At 55.4% G+C, this 11534-nt stretch overlaps 1 protein-coding gene across 2 annotated transcripts; it reads left to right on the plus strand.

Moving 5' to 3' along the window:
- Window positions 1–6596: 6596 nt before the first annotated feature.
- On the plus strand, window positions 6597–10788 carry OGFOD2 (2-oxoglutarate and iron dependent oxygenase domain containing 2). 2 transcript variants are annotated; one of them, XM_008142664.3, is made up of 7 exons: window positions 6597–6802; window positions 7231–7287; window positions 8014–8127; window positions 8216–8315; window positions 9694–9821; window positions 10051–10308; window positions 10383–10788. In XM_008142664.3, exons 1-7 carry the CDS (start codon window positions 6671–6673, stop codon window positions 10644–10646), a joined length of 1053 nt encoding a protein of 350 aa, XP_008140886.1. In that variant the 5' UTR covers window positions 6597–6670; the 3' UTR covers window positions 10647–10788. The 2 variants fall into 2 exon arrangements, with proteins under 2 accessions (XP_008140886.1, XP_054568764.1); XM_054712789.1 differs by lacking the exons at window positions 6597–6802; window positions 7231–7287 and having other exon boundaries at window positions 8055–8127; window positions 9585–9821.
- The last annotated feature ends 746 nt before the right edge of the window (window positions 10789–11534 follow it).

An 11534-nucleotide genomic window follows, 5' to 3' on the forward strand; every position in this document is an offset into this window, starting at 1 on the left:
AAGGGCCTCATCTGCGGGAGGCGCCGGCTCTGGAACCGGCCTTTTTCTCTGGAGGGCGGGGTTATGGTCCTCATTCATTCAACACACACACGTCCAGCACCTACTGTGTGCCTTGCAGCATCCTAAGCCCTTGAGATACAGCAGTGAAGAAACAAGGTCCCTGCCCTTCCGGAACTGGACATTCTAGTGCGGGACTCCGGCGATACATATAATGAACAAGCCAATCATATATGTTGGAAGGGAATGCACTTTGTGGAGAAAAATACGTGGCTCAGTGGTTGAGCCTCGATCTATGAACCAGGAGGTCATGGTTCGGTTCCCAATCAGGGCACATGCCGGGGGTGGTGGGCTCGATCCCCAGTGTGGAGCGTGCAGGAGGCAGCTGGTCACTGATTCTATTTCATCATTGACATATATATATATATATATCTCCCCTTCCTCTCTGAAATCAATAAAAATATATTTTAAAAAATTAAAAAGAAAAGAAAAATAGGGCAGAGCAGCAGGGGACTGGGAGAGGGGAGGCAGCACTAACGTACTGAGTGCTGGGTGCTGGGTGCTGGGTGCTTGGAATCCAACTGAGTGTGAAAAAGAGACACCCTCCCCCGTTCCCCCCCTCCTTTGGGAAGCGGGGAGACAGGAAATCAAATAAATACACAGGATGATTTCGGATACTTTATTTGAAGGAAATAAAACGGGGTGCAGCAGGGGCTACTGTAACTGGGAAGGGCTCCCGGAGAAGGGTGAAAGGTGAGAAGGGGCGAGCCTGGGAGGGTCTGGAGGAAGCGCATCCCAGGCGCAGCTGAAAGGCTCTGGTCTGCCTGCCTGGCCACTTGAGGGACAGGAAGGGATCCGTGTGGCCTGAACCAAGAGCCGGGGAGGGTAGGTCAAGGCCCAGAGGGGCAGCGGGTGGGGCAAGGTGTCTCCACAGCCCTCCTCCTTCAGCCAGAGGCTTAAAACGCCCTCTGATTTATTTAGTTGTATTTCTTAAATATATTTTTATTGATTTCAGAGAGGAAGGGAGAGGGGGAGAGAGATAGAAACATCAGTGATGAGAGAGAATCGTTGATTAGTTGCCTCCTGCACACCCCGCACTGGGATCGAGCCCGCAACCTGGGTATGTGCCCTGACCGGGAATCAAACTGTGACCTCCCGGTTCACAGGTCGACATTCAACCACTGAGCCATCCCGGCTGGGCAAGCGCCCTCTGATTTAAAACAGCCCCCGATAGCCGGGCTGGCATGGCTCAGTGGTTGAGCATCGACCTATGACCCAGGAGGTCGAGGATTATTGATGTTTCTATCTCACTCTCCCTTCCTCTCTGAAATAAATAAAAATATATTAAAAAAAAATAAAACAGCCTCCGCTAGTCACATGGGAGAGCCTCTTTCAAGGGGAATTTGGAGAAGTTCAGAATTTAAAACGCACTTTTTTTTTTTTTAAACCCAGTAGGAATTTCTTCTATAGATAGACTTGTAGAGGGGAGCAAAGATATTGGCTGTGGACAGTTACTGGAGTAGCAAAGTCTGGAAGTAACCTAAATATCCTCCCAGACCATAGGGAACTGGCCGGATAATTACACAGCATCGCTCAACGGAATACCGCACAGCAGTGGAGACAAATCTATGAACCTACCTATACGTAGTTACGTAAAGGTATGGAATGACCTAAATGTACTGAGTCAAAACAAGGGACAGAGCCCTGGCTGGGTAGCTCAGTTGGTTAGAGCGTCACCAACTGACACACCAAGGTTGCAAGTTCGATTCCTGGTCAGGGCACATACAAGAATCAACCAACAAATGCATACATGTAACAAGAAATCAATGTGTGTGTTTTTTTTCACTCTCTCTCTCCTTCCCTCTCTCTCTCTCAAAAAATATTTTAAAAAGGACAGAATACAGTTGAAGTATCTTACTGTTTGTGCAAAAACAAAAGCAAATAGCCGAAACCGGTTTGGCTCAGTGGATGGAGCATCAGTCTGCGGACTGGGGGGTCCCAGGTTCGATTCCGGTCAGGGGCATGTGCATTGGTTGCGGGCACATCCCTGGTGGGAGGTGTGCAGGAGGCAGCTGGTTTCTCATCGATGTTTCTGGCTCTCTATCCCTCTCTCTTCCTCTCTGTAAAAAATCAATAAAATATTTTTTTTAAAAAAAGCAAATATATGATTGCACCTGAGAGCCTATCTTGGATGGAATACCTAAAAGTTAGAGTGACTCGGATCTGGGTCCAAATCTAGGCTCTGTCATTCTTGCTGTGTGAAAACAGCCAGCGCGATATCGAAGGAGAATAACAAAGCCATAGGACTGACACTCCCCAACGTGAAGACTTACTGTAAAGCTACAGAAGTGAACGCAATGTGGTCTGGAGCAAAAAATAGACAGATCAATGGAACAGAACAGAGAGCCCAGAAATAGACCCACAAAAAAATAGTCAACTGATCTTTGACGAAGAACCAAAGGCAATACAAGGGAGCAAAGGTAGTTTTTTTTTCAACAAACGGTGAAGAAAGCAGGTGAACAGACAAACAGGGCTCCATCCAGACGATGGAACGTTAGTCCCCGCTAAAAAGAAATGGGCTGTCCAGCCATGAAAATACATGAATGAACCTCGAATGTTTATTTCCCCAGTGGAAGAAGCCAGACTGGAAAGGCTACATACTGTGGAGACGGTAAAAAAGGTCAGACTTACGAGGGGTTAGGAGGAGGGAGCGGTGACTAGACAGAGCACAGAGGAATTTTTAAAATCAAATTTATTGTTTAGGAGAGAGGATTTTCAGGGCAGTGAAACAATGCTGTATGATACTGCAATGGTGGCCACACGTCATTATACAGGGACACAAACCAGAGACTCTAAAACCCCAAGAGGGAACCCTAATGTATACCATGGACTTTGGGTGAGGATGTGTCAATGGGACTTCACTGACTGTAACCAATGTGCACTCTGGTTCAGGGTGTTGAGAGTGGGGGAGCCTCTGGATGTGTGTGTGTGTGGGGGGGAGGGAGCAGAGAGTATGTGGGAAATCTCTTTCTGCTCAATTTTGCTGTGAACCTAAAACTGCTCTAAAAAAAAAAGTCTATTAAAAATGGTTAAAATGATAAATGTTCATCATGTCTATTTTACTGCAAAAAAAAAAAAAAAGAATGTTTCCCAACTGGAAACAATGCAAATGCCCATTAGCTCTAGAATGGCTCAGGGAATGGAAGAATGCTCACCCCCATGGAATACTATGCAACCAGGAAAAAGAATGAACTGCTGCTACTCACCCCACAGAAGCATCTCTAGAACATAATGCTGAGCGAAAGAAGCAGTACACAAAATACTACTCCTATATGGTTTTCTTTGTAGCAAATTCAAGAACAGATCTTTGCTCTTGAGACCCTTGGGAGATGGGTAGTGAGTGAGATGAGGGGGCATGGGGAGGGGTTTTCTGTGAAGCTACGATGTTCTGTTTTGGATCTGGGTGCTGATTACATGGGTGTCTAGTTTGTGAAAATTCACCAAACCGTACACTTATGATATGTACCCTTTTTGTGTGGGTACTCCATGTTAATTCAAAAGCATGTGCTATATGTACATACATACACACACCTATGCATATGCATATATACACAGACATACACACGTGTATACGCGCACACACACCACCCATGCCACGCTGGAACCACACAGGATGGGTGTTCTAATGAGCACTGGACAGGCCCCTGCACTTCCCTGAGCCTCAGTTTCCTCATCTGTAAAATGGAGGGAGTGGAGATACCTGCTGCAGTTAATAAAACGCGTCGTTGCTGGCTGGGAGTCACACTGATTTGGTGCTTGCTGTTATAGTCTTCTCGCTGCGGTTCTCTTTCGCGATTGAGCCCGGGCTGGGGGCTGGGACACTGTCTCTGAGGAGGGCCAGTCTACGCTGACAGGCAGAGCAGGCTCATCTTGCAAACTGCTGCGAAAGGGAGAAACCTGACCGGGCGGGGGAGGCTGCTCGTGCCAGGCCAGCTCCAGGCCAGCGCGGTGGAGGCTGGGGAGCTGGCCTGCCCGGGGCCTGCTGGGGAGAAGGCCGTGAGGGGGGTGCTGAACACCGAGCTGGGGAAATAGATCCTTTGCTGGCGAGTAGGGCCCTTCACTATCGCTGGGCAATCAAGATGCCTGTGAAACTTTAAACACCTTCTCAGGCCACACAGCTCTGGGCCGGGAGGTTGGGTCCTTGAGGAAGACTGGTAGCTTCAGAAGGCTTGGGCTGGAACTAAGGTCCCCGTGGCCCAGGGACCTTGATTTTATGCCTGAGGGGGGAGGGGCGCCCGTGCAGACCTTCATAAACAACCCCGCAGTCAGATTTGAGTTCCGTTCCGGCCTCTACCACTTATGAGCTGTGTGACTTTGGGTGGCTCATTGGGCCTCTCTGAGCCTCCTTGTCTACATCTGTAAAGTGAGGACAGTTCCTGTCTCATAGGGTTTGCTGTGAGGATTAAACAGCTTCCCTTTGCATGCAGGGTCAAATTCAAAATGTTAACCGTGGCCTCCTAGGCCCAGTGATTCGGCCCCAATACCACCCTGGTCCCATTGCCTCTGGCTTGCCCTCTCGTGATCCTTGCTGTTCAAGTAAAGTTCAGCCCACAGCAGACGTTAAGTGACCTGCACTCTGTTCCCCTGCCTACGACCCTTTTCTGCCAGATCCTGCTGCCGCAGTCAGGGCTCGGCTGGAATGTCACTCTTGTGAGGGCCTCCCTGGCCACCTGTCCGAAGAGGCCACTTCCAGGCACTGGGCGTCCCAGCCCCTCCCACTTTGTCTCCTGGCACTCGAAACCAAGGGAGAAGAACTTGATCATGTGATTGTTTCCTCGCTGGCCCGTCTCCCCTCACTTGACTGAGACCTTCAGAAGCGCAAGGACCTTGTCTGTCACTCAAAACACACTTCCACATGCACAGCTCACACAGGCGCAGACACACACTCACGGACATACACACTCAGGAAGGTCTGAAAGCCCCTGCCCAGCCAGTGTGAAAACCACTCAGGCTGTTGGTATAGGCTTTGCCCGGAGAGCGGGCGCCCTCTCCTGGTCCCCGGAGGTACTGGGGAAAGGCGGGGACACTTTGCTGGCTGGAGCCTTGGATCCCCAAAGGCGCTGATGGAGACAGCGGGGGAGGAATGCCGACACACGGTATCACAGAATCTGAAGGTCTCCCTCTCCCTTTTGGGCCCTGGGGCTTCAGTAGGAGCAACGGTTGGGTCTTAGAGCTTAAGTTGCCAGAGAGAAGAAAGGAACCGGGTTGTGCTGCCTGTGTGAGTGTGAGCAGGTGTGTGTGAGATGTGACTGTGGGTGAGTAGGTGTGTGAGGGTGTGCACGAGTGTGCAACCATCACTGTATGTGGAATGTGTTCATGAGGGTGAGTGTGTTGATGGTAGGTGTGGTTGCGTGTAAATGTTAGCATGGACGTATGTGCTGGAGTGCATGTGTTTATGGTGGCTCACACACATGTGTAAGAACAGGGGAAAGGAAAGGGGACTCATTAAGAAAATGCCAACAAGCACAAAGAGAAAACTCAAATTCCCTCCTCATCTCACCCTCACCACTGAACCCCTGTCGCGGCGAACAGGGAAGACAGAGAGCAGACTGCTGGGTTCAAACCTCATGGGTATCCCTTACTGGTGAGTGACCCGGGGCCGGTCACTGCACTTCGGAGCCTCAGTTTCCCCATCTGTATAACAGGAAGATGTAACAGTACCTAGCTCAAGGGTTTGCTGTAGGGATGAAAGGCGGGTGAGAGATCCAGAGGTCCAGGAGAGAGGAAGCTGGGACAACAGGCGCTGTCACTTGTAGTCACCGGTTAATCTGGGGTCTGGGCGGAAGTCCTGAAGCCCAGACTCTTCCTCCCCAGCCCCATTCCCGCACAACGCTGTCCTGGAGGAAACTCTAGGGCGGGGGTCAGGGACCAATTCCAGGGGAAGGGACTTCCTCCCCTGCTCCACGCCTTAGTTCTCCCATCTCAGTAACAGGTTTGCTATCCAATCCAAGCCACTTCATCCAGTTCTGCAGACCTGGCCTGGGGGCGGGGGTTGCACGGCGGACCAGGACGGGGTCCGGGTGTGCGGCGATGGGTCTCCCGCAGGTTGGGTGGCACGCTAAGAGCGCTAGTACTCATCTCGCACAGCGGCTGCGCAGAACTGGAACCGGTTTGTGCGGGGTGTGGCCGCGGGCAGACCACGCCCTATTCCCCCGCCCCACACCTGACTGCTACGGGAGCGCCACCGGAAGTCACGCGGGACGGAACGTTTTTGTGGAGACACGGTTGCAACCAGCGGTGAATCCTAGGAGACAGCGGGGGCCACGGGAGAGCGGGGACAGGGACCCGGAAAAAAAAAATGCTAAACCCAAGCTCAAACGCACAGAACTGGGTGGTTCATAGCATTTGGAGGAGACGCGGTAGAAACTCAGGGCGCCTTTAACTGTCCCCGTGGAGTTGGCTGGTTCTTCAAAAGCTCCGAGCAGAAAAGGGAGGTGGCAAGAGGTCTTGGGGGCCCCGAGAACATCTTTCTACACCGCAGACCGTTTTCGGGGGGCGGAGTCTCCGTTCTTCTCTGCGCTTGGGAATTTAGACCGGATCCTTGGCTGCCGGAAGTGGGCGTATCCGGAAGTGCTCCTACGGAATCCGCCGGGGCCGCGCGCGCCAGTTCACCATGGCGACGGCGGGCGTCCCGCAGCGCTTCTGCCGCTGCGCCTGCTTCTGCTCCGAGAACTTGTACGTGGCGCGCTACGGGCTGCACGTGCGTTTCCGGGGCGAGCAGCAGCTGCGCACGGACTACGGCCCCGTGAGTGGCCTTCATCGGCTCCGCAGAGGAATGCGCGGGAGGCTGGCGGAGGGGGGACCTTTGTGCCCGAGGTCGCTGGCTTTGCCCGCGTGCTCAGATCTGACCGCCACAGCGGCTCGGCCTCTCGGTGCCCCAGTTTTCTCTCCTTAACTGGGGACAAGCGTAGCTCCCGAGTGAGGCTGTCGTGTGGATGAACCAACATATATGTGCTTAGGGCAGGGCCTGGCTCAGGGTGGTTTGTCGGTCTCGTGAGAGCAGCTGGGAGCCCCGCTCTGGACTTGGCGCTTACCGTGTACTTCATCCTCACGATGGTCCTGTGAGGTCCGGGCTCTCATCTCCATTTTAGGAGGGGATTCTGAGGCTCCAGAGATGTTAAGTGCCTTTGCCCAGGGTCATGTAGTCGTGTCCATTGACCTTTTTGCTCCTAGATCCTGCGCAGCCGAGGCTGTGTCACCCCCAAGGACTTCCAGCAGCTGTTAGAAGAGGTAACACTCACCACCCTCCAGCACCCCTACACACCCGGCCTAGACCTTCCATTTTAGATTTGTGTCGGCGGTTTGAAGGGGTGCCCCAGCCTCAGGCCTGCCAGTCCCAGATCTCTGAAGGGCTCCTTAACCTCCTTTCCCCCTTCCTGTGCCCACTCATTGCAGCAGCTGGGGCCTAGCACCAGGAAAAGAGAAAGAGGGAGGGCTGCCAGGTTGTCTTACTTCATGCTCTTTTGAGATGAAAAAATTGGGCTCAACCAGGGGAGTCACTTGCTCAAGGTTTCACAGCACCTGGGGCTGAGGTCCTGCCAGGGCTGCCAGGCTCCTTGCTGTTCCTCCTCCGACCCTGCTTCCCCTGCCACCAGGGCTGCTCCCCATCTCGCCCCTCCTCCCTCACCTGGGGGTAATGGTGGGAAGCTTCCCGGGAGAGCCCTCTGCAGCTTCTGCTGGGACTTTGCTTCCCTCCCTGCGTGGCCCCAGCTGGCTGAGGGGCATCTCAGGGCTGTCATAGCCCAGGGTGGGCTTGGCCCCCTTCTGGAAGGAATCCCCTTCAGCTAACAGGGTGGCGCCTGCAGTCAACCCTGTCAGAGTCAGGAGCACAGGAAGACTTGGCTCCTGGCCTGGGCCCCGCTCTGGCCTTTCCTGAGCCTCAGTTTCCTCACCTGTACAATGGCCTCGAGGGGATGAGAGGCCCTGTCCTGGTAACCAGGCCCTGTGCCACCCCAGCTGGAGCAGGAGGTGGAGCGGCGGAAGCGCCTAGGGCAGGAGTCGGCTACCAGGAAAGCCCTCATCGCCAGCTCCTACCGCCCGGCACGGCCTGAACTCTACAGCTCACTGCAGGTACCCAGCAGGGGCAGGTTACCGGGAGGAGGAGGCATCCAGGCTGGGGAGGCTGCCTGCCTCACAGCGGGTGTGTGTTCTCCCCCAGGATGTGGCCCTGGCCCCCGAGTTTCTGGCCGCAGCCGAGTACAGCGCATTGCCAGGTGCAGACCTCAAGGGCCTCCTCCAGCGGCTGGAGACAGTGTCGGGTGAGGTCTTGCCCCCATGACCTGGCAGGACTAGGGGGTGGAAGACTGGGGTCCCCTCTGTCCATTATGTGCGCCTCCAAAACCAAACCAGCGGGGCCTGGAAGGCACAGGAGCAGGGCATCTAGATTCATCCCTGCACTCACCCCAGAGACACAGCTGTTCAGTGTCTTATCAGGCATGAGCCCGCCGGGGGACTGGAGAGCTTAAGGAAGGGATAGTGGAGACGGTGCCGGGTGGGCTGGGTTACAGGATCAGCAAGGGAGGTGAAGGGCCCCGGCAGGGCCAGCAATAGGGGGAGCGTTTCTGTCTCTGGACCTGAAGGAGTGGGAGGGGCTTCCAGACAACCAGCAGGAGCACACAGCCCACCTCCCAAACGCCCCATCTCTCTTCCTGCCCTCCTCCTCCTGCTGGGGTCTCCCACTGGCCAAACCCAGCAGCAGTCCCAGGCCAGGGAGCCTCGCACGTTCCTTAATCTGTCTGCCTTGGTTTCCTCATTTGTGAAATGGGAACGATAATACCACCCATCTCGAAAGGTGCTGTGATGATCGGGTGAGAGGTAATGCACTTAGAGGCTTGAGCATGGCATGTGTACAGAATTCTCCGGGTCTGACGGTTACTGTTACCCTGGGTCTGGGGGATACAGTGGGGTGACAGGGGTAAAAGCCACTCCCCTCCGGGCACCTGCATCCTGTTGGGGCACAGGGTAGAATGAAACTCCCCTTCCAGGCTGGGAGGGGCCTCATGACCACCCACTCCACAGCAGCTGAAGTTGTAAGGAGGCTGTTTGGGTGGCGCTGGGGCTGCTTGTGAGTTGGCCAGAATGTGTGTGTCTCCCAAGAATGCGCCAATTTCCATTCTGAGCCGGGCCTCTTCCCCGCCAGGGCCCTACCAAAAAGCAGCCCCTCTCAGCCTTCCTGGTGGGGGACAGAAACTCCAAGAAACCTCTGAGTTGGGGTGCAGACTTTGGTGGTTCACTGGGGCGAGGGGTGCAGAGAGAGCCTGAGCAGGCTCTGTGTCCTGGCTTGGCTCCGTGGCTGGCCTGCTGGGTGTCCTTGGGCTAATCCCTCCCCATCTCGGGGTCTGAGTCTGAAGGCTAGACCATGGGCACCCTTGGAAGCAGGATGAGAGGCTCCAGGGATGAGTGTGGGGGAGGAAGTGAGTTGGAGAACAGACCCCCCCCCCCGCCCCCGAGCTGATACCACACATCATTTAATCCTCATAATAGCCCCGAGAAGGGTGTAGAGTACCCGAGTTATCCCCATTATACAGATGAGGAAACTGAGACTGGGGAAGCGAAAAGGCATGCCCAGGCTCACACAACTCGGGGAGACGGAAACGCATCCCGAAGCTCCCGGCCAACCGGCTGTCCTCCCTGCAGAGGAGAAGCGGATCTACCGGCTGCCGGTGTTCACGGCGCCGTTCTGCCAGGCGCTGCTGGAGGAGCTGGAGCACTTCGAGCAGTCGGACATGCCCAAGGGAAGACCCAACACCATGAACACCTCTGGGGTGGGTGCGGCTCTGCGGGTGGGCTGAGGAGGCAGGGACACGTGGGTCTGGGGAGACTGACCTGCAGCGCTGTGGGCCAGCTGTGTAGCCTCTCTGCTCCTTGGTCTCCGTCTGTAAGATGGAATGGCAGGATTATGAAGTTAAACAAGGGACACCGCAGGGTGGGGCCGCACCAGCTTCCCTGCTGATCCTTCCCCGTGTCAGGGCCTCATTGGGACCCTCCTCCCAGGTGCTGCTCCATGAGCTGGGCCTGGACGAGCCGCTGGTGACGCCGCTGCGGGAGCGCTTCCTCCAGCCACTGATGGCCCTCCTTTACCCGGACTGTGGCGGAGGCTGGCTCGACAGCCACCGAGCCTTCGTGGTCAAGTATGCACCAGGCCAGGACCGAGAGCTGGGCTGCCACTATGACAATGCCGAGCTGACCATCAATGTGTCCCTGGGCAAGGCCTTCACCGGGGGCGCCCTATACTTTGGGGACCTCTTCCAGGTTAGTGTGTGTGACCCCCGGGGCAGGGCCTGGGGTAGATGGGGGTGCCCAGGCCTGACCCCAGCTGTCTGCAGGCGCCTTCGGCCCTGGCCACGCCCCTGGAGGTGGAGCACGTGGTGGGTCAGGGTGTGCTGCATCGGGGTGGCCAGCTGCACGGGGCCCGGCCCCTGGGCACCGGCGAGCGGTGGAACCTCATCGTCTGGCTCCGGGCCTCCGCTGTGCGCAACCGCCTCTGCCCCATGTGCTGCCGCAAGCCCGACCTGGTGGACGATGAGGGCTTCGGTGACGGCTTCACCCGAGAGGAGCCCACCACAGTGGACGTGTGTACGATGACTTGAGCCTGGTTGGGACCTGTGCCGGGGGTGGCATGACAGCAGAGGGCTCTGCCACCTCGGCTTGGGTTGGGCAGGGCAGAATAAAGTCCCTGTAGCCCTTGGCACTTGTTGGTTCAAAAGGACAAGCAGGCTCTGGGTCATTCTTTCTGCAGATGGGCTGCCTTAGGTCAGGTCTCTTAGGAGCAGAACCTGAGATGGGGATTCCTGCTTATCGACGGAGTACCCTCAGGAGAAGGGAGTCCAAGAAGCAGGAAAGGCAGGAAGGAGCTGGGCCGAGGGGCAGGTTCACATGGCATCTAAACTCAGGCCAATCCCCTGGAGCTCTGGAGCATGAATCCACCAGTTTGCCTCACATCAGTTATTGGCTGCAGGGTGTGTTGGGAGAGGGCGTGGCGGGGGGAGGGGATGTGTGTGAATAAGTTCCCAGAGGACCCACTCCAGCACAAGTGGCTCCCAGTGGCCAAGGGAATCTCCCAGAGAAACGCCCAGGTGTGGCTGTCAGCATCGGGCAGGACAGCTGGGGTGAGTGCCCCCTCTAAAGGGGGTTTGGGTGGGTCACCAGTAGCACCTTCTAGATGGTGTGGAGGGGTTAAGAGCAGGGCCTCTGGAGCCAGACCTTCTGGGTTCAGATTCTGATTCTGCCACTGCCAGCTCTGTGACTGGGTAAGCCCCTTGACCTCTTTGTGCCTCGGTTTCCTCATCTGGAAAGTGCCTATGTCTTAGAGCTGTTGTGAGAGTCAAATGATATGTAAACTTTATAAAGTGCTTTATAACAGCCCCCTGCGTTTGCTGGTGTCGTTATTGAAGTTTGCAACTTGGTGGCCTCCAAATTGGGTGAGGAGTGCAGCTGTGCACACGGAGCAGCACGTCTGAAAACCAGGCATTTCCACA

This window comes from Eptesicus fuscus, chromosome 23 (genome assembly GCF_027574615.1).
Source record: "Eptesicus fuscus isolate TK198812 chromosome 23, DD_ASM_mEF_20220401, whole genome shotgun sequence".
NCBI lineage: Eukaryota > Metazoa > Chordata > Mammalia > Chiroptera > Vespertilionidae > Eptesicus > Eptesicus fuscus.